The 12964-nt window shown below is 39.3% G+C and overlaps 1 protein-coding gene across 3 annotated transcripts; it reads left to right on the top strand.

The window, feature by feature from the left end:
• Positions 1–3610: 3610 nt before the first annotated feature.
• LOC137879625 (zinc finger protein 679-like) lies at positions 3611–12661 on the top strand. Of its 3 annotated transcripts, XM_068720501.1 has the most exons (3): positions 3611–3869; positions 6637–7548; positions 9376–9455. In XM_068720501.1, the coding sequence occupies exons 1-2, from the start codon at positions 3671–3673 to the stop codon at positions 7497–7499; spliced, it is 1062 nt and encodes a 353-aa protein (XP_068576602.1). In that variant the 5' UTR covers positions 3611–3670; the 3' UTR covers positions 7500–7548; positions 9376–9455. The 3 variants fall into 3 exon arrangements, with proteins under 3 accessions (XP_068576602.1, XP_068576603.1, XP_068576601.1); XM_068720502.1 differs by lacking the exon at positions 6637–7548 and having other exon boundaries at positions 9376–12661; XM_068720500.1 differs by lacking the exon at positions 9376–9455 and having other exon boundaries at positions 6637–8193.
• Positions 12662–12964: the final 303 nt, after the last annotated feature.

Here is a 12964-nt window from a genome sequence, read left to right as displayed (position 1 = left end):
CAAATCCAGCCACTTTTTTCCACCCAGTACAGGAGGGCGAAGAGAAATGGCGGGACCTCCTGTACTGGGTGGAAAAAAGTGGCTGGATTTGAGTCGCAGACGGGTTAGTAGGCAAACGAGCAAGCAGGCTGGCTGACGAGGAATAATCCTGAAAACAGCAAGGCTGATGAACTAACAAGGCAGGTGAGCAGACAGGGAGAGGCGGTGAGCTGATTGATGGCAGGTGAACAGGTGAGCAGGAATGGAGAGTGAGCGGTAGGAGAGGATCCACACACAAAAATACAGAAGGACCGACTGGGGACACAGAAGGAGAGGGAAACTGAGAAAAACACAAGGAACAATACTGTGGCTGTTACACATGGATTACCACTACTTCTACTTGTAAATTATTGAAACATACCATTTTAATCGTTGTGGTGGAAGAAAAACTAATCAATAGTACCGAGTGAGTCCAATAAACACTGAATACTGAAACAAGAAACATTGAGGAAAGAAGTTTGTCTTTAAAGTATTTATTCTCTGGCCAGAGAAGGCTTCACCGTCATACAGACTGCAGCGCAGTCTGCAGAGGATGAGCAAAGAGTTCAGTTTGTCTCCTGCTCTTAAGCATCTCAGCACACAGTAGGGGGGAACCTCAGGTATTTACATTAGATACAATTGATCAACAGTTTCAAGCTCCCCATTGAACCCTCCAGTCATCCCCTTCCTCTTCTGAGCCTTGTCACACAAAGACATGTGTCTTTATCACTGAGAATCTTCACACCTCAACATTCTCTGGTTAAACTGCAACCCCCACTTGGTTGCTCCCTCTTATCAAAGCAAAAGGCAGAGATAACCCAGATGGTCCTGTTACCACCCTTCTAGGTACACAATCATATGTCACATATATACTTTTGTTAGTGAGTAAGGCACATAAACTAAATCACAGTAGAAATGTACGAGCACAACTACATTTTCTATCACATCGTCCCTAACCCTTTGGCAATCCTCATCCAAATATGTTTCCTATAGTTTATATTACAATGTCTTGAACAAGAGACTAGTTTAACAACTAGCTGTTAAAAACTTAATTTCTGGAGTTGTTTGAAATTAGACAAAGCCTGATTGTATTAATTAGAAACATTAAAAGAATAGTTGTCACTCTCTACAGCAAACAAAAGATGTTGAATGGAACATTGCCGTCTTAAAGCCCTTTCCTTCTTATACAAAGTCAGAAGGTATAGAAAGGAGAATAATATGAATTATTGCAATTATATTGTGATATTAATGTATTAATGATAGCCTATTTCTGAAAATGTAACTGTACAATAATTGCTGTCAAGAGAAAAGTAGCAGGAAATGGAAAAACTCAAGTGCCTGAAAATTGTAAGTATAAACTTCAATGAATGTTCTTCTAATATAAATCATTATCACAGGGGTTTTTTGTATAAAAGAAAGAATAATAAGTTACTCCAATATTTAGGCAAGAGTCAAGACAGACATAAGAAAATGCCAGAACTTATGAATGCTGATGCAGATAGATTCACACTGTTTTAAAGAATGTGGCAAAAGATTTGCACAAGTTGAATGTCTGAGAATATACATGAGGATTGTGGTGGAAAATCATTTTACCCGCTGTTGAGTCTTTTTAAGCTGAAATATAGAATATCGTCAAACAGAACTTATCTTTAAAAGTATTTATTCTTGCAAGAAGAGGCACAGTTACACAGAGTCACCCAGAGTCTGTAGAAATGTGCACTACAGATTCAAAGTCATAAAGAGTTATATAGAGAGGGATCAAGGGTGGAGGCCTGTGTACTGGAACATCCTGCTCCAGGCCATGGAAGTAAAAGAAGTATAAGAAGTATTTTATCTGTGTAACAACAGACACACACACACATATATATACGTTGTGTCCTTAAGGCATAGAACATGTGAATATACAATAGGTACTTGTTATCCAACACAGAGAAGAAGAGGATGTGTGTGTGTGCAGGCAGTCAGCTGCTGCATGGATCACAAGTTACATGATGCAAGCTTATGATGGTTTGTTTCACAACAAGTTGAAAAACAGTTCTATTTTATAAGAATATCAAATACTTATAAGAATATAATATTTCCATTAAGGGTGAAGGTCTACTGAGGACAGAGCAAAAGTACAAGCACTTAAGCATTTACACAACATACTAAGTAGAAATATATACTAAATAGAAATCCCTCTTTGTGTGAGTCTTTTAATGCTGAAATAAAGAATACTGAAAACCAGAGGTTGTCTTTTGAGTATTTATTCTCTGCGCAGAGAAGATTCAATCATACAGTCTCAGTGAGGAAGAACTAAGTATACAGGGAACGCTCTTTCTTTATACAGAAGGAGCAAAGGTGGGGGCCGATGTTTCAGACATTTTGGTCTCAGACTGCTAGAAACAACAATGAAAAACAAACAACCAGCAACCAAAACAAGCGGCCAGATGGCCTTGGCGCTGGAACATTCTCATACACAACACAGTTAGTTATCTTTGTGCGCAGGCAAGGGTGAATTCTTCTTTTGCAACAATAAGAAAGATACATACATCTGGGCATGTACGCTAACACAGTGAAGATTAACTGATTTCAGAGCAAAAGTACAAGCGCTTGAGCATTTACACAATATACTAAGTAGAAATATATACTAACAAATGTACCATTACAGAGGCCATACGCATGTAATGTCTGTAGGAAAGGATTCAGGCAGAGGAGCAACATGGTGTAACACATAAGAACACACACACAGGAGAGAAAGCACATCGCTGCAGACTGTTTGCATATAAGAAGGACGTGATGAGACACATGCAGGGCCACGGCAATAAGACCTGAGATCCCACTATGAGGTTTCATTCATGTTGACAGAAAAAGCAGCTATCGGTGACGAGGTCCTGGGTCCATCTCATTGTTGGCTGCATTTTCCTTCTTTTGGTAGCTGGCCACATGTAGACAGTGGGACATCACATTCGGATATTTTCAAAGGTGCCACATTACATTTTGTCAGTAGAAAATGTTACGCTGATCGAAGACACTGAAGTCAAATATTTTGGTTATTTGTTGTATAACATGATATTAATCTTTTGTGCATCAGTAGAAAACTGGGGTTCGGTTTCCTCAGATCCCGTTTCACTGGACCTGTGGTCCACTTCTGCGAAAGCTTTGACATTTTCAATGTTTTCCACATTGGCGCTTGTGTGAACTAACAAAACTGCTCATTTTATATTTAGTTTGTGTCAACACGTTGTTTTTACATATACTGACGAGGTAACTCATTGAGGGCTGGTTATGGAAGTGTACATAATGCACATCTGAAAACCTAAATAAAGCTTAGGCTGGTGTACCATGACATTCCTGTACAGGCTTACAAGTTTACAATTATTTCATACAGAAAGGACAACTGTGTCCTGCAACAAAAAGGGATGTCAGGTGAAATGTAATGTGGTGACGATTGGTCATAAAATGTGTGAATATGGCAATGCAGTCTTTAGACTTATTTTATTCTACAGTTATACACAGTCCAGGACAGTAGATGGCGGTATGACACATTGTTGCATATCGTATCGCTGGCTAAAGGCTGGTCCCCTCGAAGCACTACACGGTACCTCTATGCACAGCACACAGCGTGCAACACATCGCTCGCAAAAAAAAGGGAGCTAACAGAGGCTGCACGATGGCTAACTCTACGCTTCAGTCGTTCAACGTCTTTCTAACGGAAAGATTAACCGCCGCTGCGGTAGACATCTATGGATTCGTTGAGAAGACAATCGTAGACTACCAGGAGGAGGTGTACCACACGAAACTGGAGAACCAGAGGTTGCAGCGGCTGTTGGATTTGGTCTACAAACCAGAGATAAGGCTGCACAGGGCAGGTATGTTTCTCAGTTTGCGCTGCACCTCTCCGTCGGTCACTGAGCTGATATTACGCTTAACGTTAGTAATTATCCAAACCACGTCAGATAGCACTGCGTAAAGTTAGTTTAAGGGCTTGGTATTCGCCACATTCAAGCTACGCTACGTTACGTTAGCAAGCCATGTTAGCTAATGTTCCTGTTTCCTAGCTAATGGCAGGGAGCGTACATGGTGAATGGAAGCCAACATCACCTGTAGAGAAGACAGCAAACCCGTCAAAATAAAACCATTTAAACCATGCTTTATTCATAATGCATTCATAATGCAGTTCTGTACGATGCCAATATTTATATTTATCGTCCTAACAACATGAAAACATATCAGTGTTTTTTCTTTTTTAATTCAGGGCACCTAACTAAATACTTCCCTCTTAAAAGACGGTTTATTCTACAGAAACGTATTGGGTTAATATGCGCTCGATACTTTATTTTGTGTGGAGGGAACAAAACTTACCAAAGAATGTTAATTATAAGTGACTTTCATTGTCAAGATACATGTACAACTTATAGAACACACACACACATATATATATATATATATATATATATATATATATATATATATATATATATATAAAATATGTATTTCCGAATCACAAGCACTATGTTTACCTTTTCACATTTATAAAAGTGCATGTGTGTAGATTTAGAAAAATGTACACAAAGTGTTAGTTGACTCATTGAGTATAAATAAGGGTTTATTTTAGCTTTTTTCAAATGCATGCCATGTTGGAACCTATGGATTTTGCAAATTATATAGGCAGGAGTAGAAATGAAAGAACGTCGGGACAGGCCCAGTAATATGGTCGTCTTTCACCAAAATGACCTTGTGTCACCAATAGCAAAACTAAAACTTCTATCTTGCATCTGAGACAACTGGTTTGACCATTTTTCAATCACAGGTTTTCTTTCTTGACTGAATGAACCGCTGCCTACTATGACACCATTCATGTTAACATAAAATCCAAGGTTGCATGCAAAGCAGGTGGAGGAGCTGCTTAAATGAATGTTATAAAAGGCTTTAAAATGGTGTGACTATTTTGTTAAAGGTGAGCATGAATTAATTAGTTGTTGATGTGATGTCACATACTGCAAACTGCATTTTGAATGTCTTTTGTAATATCCTGTTTGTCACTATAACCTGTGGCCTTGTATCTTTTTGGTGTTATTATAGTACAGACTGGATGTGGAGTCAGGCCCCTCATCTCCCAGTCATTTTCTATGAGGAGTGGCTCACAGAAAACACGTTTGGATTGTGAGAGAAAGTCATTGACCTGAAGGGGTGAAACACAGCTGCACAAAATCAAATCTATTCACACCTGGGATCCATTGTATATTATTTAAATAAAGCTTCATTTAGCCAGCCTATTTTCAACCCAAACTACAAAAAGCATGGAAGCAGCATTTGTAATTACACGAGGCTTATGCCAGGTTCATGTTATATCCACTGTAATCTGCAGTAAATTAATCCTCACACGACCAACTGTGTCATCCTTCAAGCATCGTGATGATATGAACGCTCGCAAGTCGCTAACATGGAGATCTTTCTCACCTCTACCAGCCAACCCATTTGACGAGTGTGAGCCGTGCTAAATTGTACATGTTTTCCTACAGTGTTATTGTGCGACACCTTGAAGGAGAAGCAAAATACTGCCTTAAAACAAGAGGGGATGAAAACAGCCAATAATGTGACAGCAGTATTGCATACAGACTATAGCAGGGGTCAGCAACCTTTTTTATATGAAGTGCCATTTTCAAAGTTTCTTGTTAATCAGTGTGCCATATCAACATTAACAATAACTTATGACACTACATCAAAATGAAATCTCCCACGGATCTGTAATTTTATTTCATCCTGATAGGTAACGTGTATAGCAACATTCAAATTAAAAAATAAAAAATCAGGACATAGTCATTATATACTGTATGATACTACTATACAAGAAGGCTGTAATCCTTATAAAAACACCCTCGTCTGAGTTGAAATTATTAACAAACTGCAGCTGCCAATGGCTGTGGAAGAGGTTATTTAGCATGCGGATGAGAGGATACTTCAACGTTTCCAAAAAAATATATCTTGAACATTTATTGCCGGGGTGGCTTTGGTTAAGCTACGGCCTAAGGTTGCAGACTCCTTGACTGGAGTTTCAATACCACCAAGTGTGGATGTTGAGTGTTGGTGTTGTGTTGCATTTTGAGGCATTTTACTCAATCACAAATAGGAGCCATTTGCTCAGGTAGCCTGCTGTGTGATTACTACTTCCTGTGAAGTACTTTGATTTCTTTCATAAAATAAATTCACATTCACCATTTGAGTCAAGTTTTTTTTTTATCACCTTATGCTCACTATCTATGAATATTATGGGTGCTTATTTGTGAAATGTCTCAGATAGAAAAAGGTAGGCAGTGCACCATATTGATGTGTTTCCACCCGTCTCACTTGTATTGGCTCACGTTCTCCACACATTCTGTTTCTCACATCAGTTGTTCTGTTTATGATATTTTGAATATCTATTGTGTTTTTCTAATGTTTGGTGTGCAAGTTCAATTTAATGAAAGTTTATAGTCACTGTTTTCAAACCATAGCTTTCATTTGATTTCTCTGCTGCTATTAGGACGAGCACCGCCGCTGGGGATCGTTCAAGTTTCCCAACATCTAGTTCTTGTGTGATCAGAGAAGTGATTGTTCTAGCTGCTACCAAAAACATTTTCCTATCCACTGTTACAGATTCATGGCAGACCGATTTGCCCACACCTACACAGGAGGTTTGTGCTCAGGAGCAGCAGATACAGAAGGAATGTATTCCCAGTGACAACCAGGAGCCAGTCATCCTGCCCATTAAAGAGGAACTGACAGAACTTTGCACCAGGTCTGTGGAGACACCTGTACGTCCTGCATACAGCAACGTTACAGACACACTAACTCAGATTGTCACAGTTGGAAAGCATGAAGAAAATGAGGTGCCAGTCAGCCTAATTCAAGTTGTGACAGTTGGAGAGCATGGCGACTACGAAGCGCCAGACAGCCTGTCTCGAGTTACAACAGTCGGAGAGCACATGAAATATGAGACACCATCACCAGATGACCAACCGCTACCATCCTCTGGAGTAGCTCTATTTACAAAGAAGAAAAACTTGTTTTTTTGTAATGTTTGCTGTCAGCCTTTTTTGAGAGAAATCGAGTTAAAATTGCACCTCGAAGTTCATGAAGCGAAACATTTACCGAAGCCTACCAACCAAGCGCTCACCTGCTATACCTGTGGTACAAAAACAGACACCAGGAGTCAAATGATCTGCCACATGAGAACACACACCGCCGAGAAACCCTTTGCCTGTCCCATTTGTGGTAACAGATACAAACTGAGAGGTCATGTCAAAGAACATATGAGGACTCACACTGGAGAAAGACCTTATACCTGCTACATCTGTGGGAAAAGCTTCAACAGATCTTCCACCATGAGGAAACATGCCAGGATCAAACACAGGGAGAACATGCCGTTCAAGTGCATGCAGTGCAGCCAACGCTTTCCTCTGCTCGTTGTGTTCAAACGGCACATGAAGACGGTCCACGATGTCACCCTCTCCATATGAAATACTGTTGCTGTAGCAATGCCGATGCTTGCTGCTGTTTAAAGTTACAGTGAGTCTGAGGGCATCTTATGGTTTTTTTATAGGTTTATCTTTTCTGCTTGTATGTTAATTGAAGTTGCAGCTGACATGCTTCCTCAGATTAGCATTTATGATCCACCGCACTGATACAACTTCTCATACTGTTCAGATGCTCCTGATGAGTCGCTGTAATTGTAATCTGCTTCACATCTAACATGTAACACGCTCGTAAGAAATATACTTAAAACACTTAATGTACCAAGCAAATAGTTAAACAACTGCTGGACTTTGACAAGTGCATAAATCTATCCATCTATAAAATACATCGTAAGGGTTATTTATATTATGATACAAAATTAGCTTTTCACACTGTGTTTTTCAACTTTGTTACTGACGGCTACTTCCTTAAATTCTGCCTTTAATTCATGTGTGGCTTTCTTCTTATTGACTTGCAAAACGTTGCTTGTAATGTATTGTTTTGTAAAGTGCAATGCCAATAAAGCTACTGTACATGTAATTACTGCTGCAGTTTTTTATTGTGTGTCTGTGAGCAATATATTTTGAAATCAGTGGAGGTATGAAATCATGACTTCAAAAGAGGTTAAAGCCCCATATTGGCAGAGATGTGTTTGTGATTAGGGTGTGATAATACATTGACATCACAATTGGGTGTGGTTACAGGTGTGACAGAGCAAACTTCTGATTACACCAATCAGGTGGGAAGATTTACTGCAAATTAGAACATGTTGTTCAAAGCCTTTTGAGTCTGCAGAGGTAGCTGTGTGAAGTCTGATACATTACCAACTGTTAGGTCTAACTACTACACGTTTGAAAATTAAAAAAAGATATGGGGTGTGGAGTTAGAAAGAAGTGATCTTACCCACCTTAGAGTCCATTCCACAGCTCTGCTTGAGGCTAGCGCCTCGAGGCTACATTAGCTGCTTTTGTCTTAACACACCAGAATCCTTGACCCAACTGTGGAGCAGTAGATTTGTATTGTGGGTAATGTAGGCTTTGACAAGGAAGAACAATGTTAATGTGTGAATACCAATACGTGTGATGAGCTCAAATGCGCTGATAACATGCTAATGTTTAATTTGAGTTAAAAAAAACAAGTCACCTGCAGTGCCTCATAGTTTCATAGATTGAATTGCACTAATCTGTATGACAATAAGTGCAATACAAGTTTGGTTGATCAATTGAACCTACTTCAATATAGACGACTGACTATAGAAGGCCAATGGAAAGACACGAGTTGCTGGAACAGATGCAAATTTGCTCTAGATCTCTCGGATGTATTTGAAAAGTTTCAATTTGAGCAAAGCGTTTGCTCACACAAACACAGTGCGTGCGATGCTAGCTAACGACAGGTAATATCTGTACAATCGGTGGATTGGCTGTTTGGAGAGAATAAACACCGACAAAAACACTCAAGTAATCAAATTTGAGCCAGTTTGACCCAATGACGAGTCTGTGAAAATTTGCATGCAATCTTAAGAAATCTCATGCCTCTGAGACTCAGGAAAGATTCCCTGTATACTGTGCCTTTTAGAAGGTGGATATAGGCAACACACCTTTATGTATTCAGATTCAACACGCATACTTTAAAATTGATTCCTTAAAAATGCAATGTTAATGTATTGGCATTGTTGTACTGTAACAGTCAAGAAAATAGTTCCTAGCTTGAGGCTCCACTGAGTGCTCAGCTCTTGACTGGTTTGTCCCTTCATGAAGTTGATATGGTTCTGAGGCAGCTGAGCTCAAAGGTAAAATTTCTGATGGCCGTAGATTGATGGGAGCACTATTTTGGCACTTACAACTCAGTGGGTGTAATGCATTTCTGTTTCCGTCTTTGCAGATGCCAAACAGCCAACTGCACTGACATCGGTGGAGGAGATTGTCCCTAAACAGCAGGAGTGGAGCCCGGGTGTGTGCCAGGACCAGCCAGGACCCTCCCAGATTGAAGAGGAGCATGAGGAGCAGAAGGAGGATCTGTGGATCAACGGGCTAGAGGAGCAACCCTCAGCAGAGGACAGCGATGACGGGGATGCCTTGACGAAAGAACTCATCAAAACAGTGCAGCAGTTAGAAGACTGTAGAGCAGCAGAGGAGAGCAGAGAGCCAACGCAAACCCCTGCAGAAGATCCAGAGCACTCTCAAGAGAAGACCAGTACCACCTTATACCGATGCCACATATGCAACTATATATTTACTAAAAAAACGGTGCTTACATGGCATCTCAAGACGCACGAAAGCAAGTCACATGATGGCAAGGGAAACTTTGACTGTCACATATGTGGCAAACACATACCCTGTCAGAGCAATCTGCAGAACCACATGAGAGTACACACAGGAGAGAGACCCTACAGCTGCCATTTCTGTGGCAAGTGTTTCAAACTAAAAGGACACATGACAGAACATATAAGAACTCACACAGGAGAGAAGCCTTTCAGCTGTCACATCTGTGGCAAATCTTTCAACAGAGGTTCAACTCTGAGGAAACACGTTTTAGCCAAACATAAAGAGGAGAGGCCGTACAAATGTGGGGATTGTGACGAGTTATTTACTGAAAGGCTGCTGATGAAGAGGCACATGCGAAAAGTTCACGGAGTAAAATTGTCCACAAGTCAAAGTCCTGCCTAGAACTTCAGTACAGAATAAGGAATAGAGCTAGGTATCTTTTTTAATGTTTTGATGCTAGTGCCAGTGAGTTTTGGTACCAAAACCATAACTTTTTTCAAAATGTTGCTTTGATTATTCTAATGACATTATGCTAAACATTCCTTATTTTCACTAGAAGCCACATTTCTCAAATGTTAAATGTTGTCTGACATAAATAGCCATACTCTGCTTAAGTAAAATACTTTCTAGAACTGGCAAATGTATAGTTGTGACATTATGGGAGATACACACTCATTTGTTTTCTTGCTGAGAGTTACACCGCTAAAACACCAGAGCAGCGGTGATGTGCGGCCTTCTGTGAGCCGCCATGCAATGCCTATGGAAAACTGTAGGCGGCTGCTCCAAAATTGCGGCTGTTTTGATTCTGCTGCGAAGTGTGGCCAAACTAAAGTTGGGGATAGTTTCACTTGTGAAGTGCAGCCAAAGAGTACCCACAGCCAATCAATAAACAGAGTTCTGTGACTCCTGTGACACGTTGACCTATGTTACAAATATTTTATTCGCGCCTGAAACACAGGAACACCTCCTGGCGAAGGAAAATGTGATTGTTGTGCTACAGAATACTGGAGGAGCAGCTGCGTACTTGAGTACTGCCTCTCTGAAATTGTGGACCAATATCTAAACTCCAGATGTGCTGAATATGTTGGTTCTATAGCGACCATTTCTTCTGTGTTCATAACCTGTGTTGGTCATCAATATGAACCACCAGAATGTCATTCTGCAGCATAAAAGACACCAATTTAAATTCAATCTGCTTTAAACATCTTTGTAAATGTTATTAATGTGCACCATAATAACATATACAGCTGTGGTACAGTCCATCGTCTGTCAACTATAGTGATACCTATGTTGTACTGTAAAGGTGTTTTATTTATTTTTATATATTGTACATAGTTGTATTTTTTTTTTATTTTGCCAAAGTTCAGTCATATTATGGACCTGTTGTAAAACAGCTATGTGAACACAAAAATATAAAGTCAGGTGTGACAATTTATGGGAAAAATGCATCACTGTCAACTTTTGTTTTTTTCTGTAGCACATATGTGTGTAATACAGCAGTACAGGAGTAACCACAAGGATTACAATTAGAAATACAACACTGGTGTGGAAAATTTGGTTCAGACTTATTGAAGAGTGTCTCCTGTACTTACATTACTGTGAGGAACTTTTAAGTGGTTAGGAAAAGGTCTCAATTTAATACTGATGCCTCTATATGACCTACATAAGTAAACGAGACCATCAGCGAGAAGATTGGCTATTTCTATTTAGTAATTATTAATGCTTGTCATCGGTGCCAGTGGGTCAGATAACCCACAACCACACAATAGGGTAGAAATTTTTCCCAAAATTGGGGAATCAAACACATATCAAAACATCAGCTGCACAGAGAAGCTTTCATATCAAGACAGAACATCAAAACGAGGCCATACAAAAAGTATAGTTAGCCTTTATGGTTGTGACTTATTACTGACTTCTAGAGCAGCTATTTATACACTAATTAAATCATTACAGATATATTAAAAATGTTTGTACCCATCAACAATTAATGGTTTTGACTTTGAAAATATGATGGATGTTGGGGAAAAAATACTTTAGTGTGTCCCCAGATTAATAATTACTGCATTGACGTTGCTAAAATATCACCAGTCTATGTGACAATGCTGGTTAGAGATCTCCAGGAGCTGACCTAGAAATTCACGTTCTACAGGAAAAGAGACACAAAACCTTACCTCAAGATATCTGAATAAAAATGGGTTCTATCGGTACCCAAGAGTCTCCCCTTCACAGCCATGCCCACTTTATTTCAATCCCATGCAGTTTGGGGCAACTAAAAAAACATGCAGCGCTTTTTGCATGCAGTGTAAATGTGTTATTTTTGTTTATTCTAAAAATTGAATGTTTGAATATTTCTGCATACTGGGGTCCCTAAACAGTCTTGGAAGTGCATAAATTGGGTATGATGGAAAGCAGAGACTCTTGTGGATTCATTGAGCCCAATTGTATTCTTTTTCTATGGTGTTCTTTAAAGTTTTGGTTTCTTAATGAGGTATTTTGGAGTAATCTTTTGATACTAAAATAAAGGGGGGGTAGAATGGTAAGGGGTTTTAGGCGGAATCTTTAAATTGGCCATTTGGGTCCATTTGGGCTCCATATATGCCATTTATAATGTTCTCAGATAACTCTAAAACTCACTCCATTTAATTTACACAACACTATAGGTATTCATTTGATCTAAGTAGAACTGTTTTTGGCTTTACTTTAAAAAAAATAAATCAATCCATCTATAGATGTACAAAACCATAACCCATTCGGCTATACGACTGCAGGGGGCAGCATTTCAGCTGCTATCATCTTTGGGTGAAACCAATAACACAGAAACTGAGAAATCACAAGGACATTACAATATGTGTTTTTCCTGCAATATGCTGGCTGAATTTAGTTTTTTTTTCTGTCAATGACAAATGAAAGTATGAAATAAACCAAGTCCCACTGCTTAAATGGTTTGGTTTCTCATACTGCTTCCAAAGGTCAACGATTACAGTTCATGCTAAAAATAATATGAGATTATTATGAATACTATGGAGATATTTCTTTTCTGTACTCCTACCATGACAACAACGATCAAGTCCAGAATTACACTCGTGCTTTTTGTAGTTATGCTTTAAAGGTCATTAACACTACAGGAAAGCTCAACACTAACTGTTAGACTGAAGCCCTTGCATTCAGTTTACCTGCATGGCTGTTAACAATAATACATTTCTAAC

This window comes from Cebidichthys violaceus, unplaced genomic scaffold (genome assembly GCF_023349555.1).
Source record: "Cebidichthys violaceus isolate CVI_PGR_0920_01 unplaced genomic scaffold, fCebVio1.0.p SCAF_25, whole genome shotgun sequence".
Taxonomy (NCBI): domain Eukaryota; kingdom Metazoa; phylum Chordata; class Actinopteri; order Perciformes; family Stichaeidae; genus Cebidichthys; species Cebidichthys violaceus.
This window is presented reverse-complemented; position numbering and strand designations above follow the sequence as displayed.

What these genes read in the sequence shown, in the direction of transcription:
- LOC137879625 (XM_068720501.1), top strand. Translation starts at nt 3,671, where the DNA reads ATGGCTAACTCTACGCTTCAGTCGTTCAACGTCTTTCTAACGGAAAGA. An exon ending in GATAAGGCTGCACAGGGCAG is followed by an intron (nt 3,870 to 6,636) that starts GTATGTTTCTCA and finishes CCACTGTTACAG; the next exon opens with ATTCATGGCAGACCGATTTG.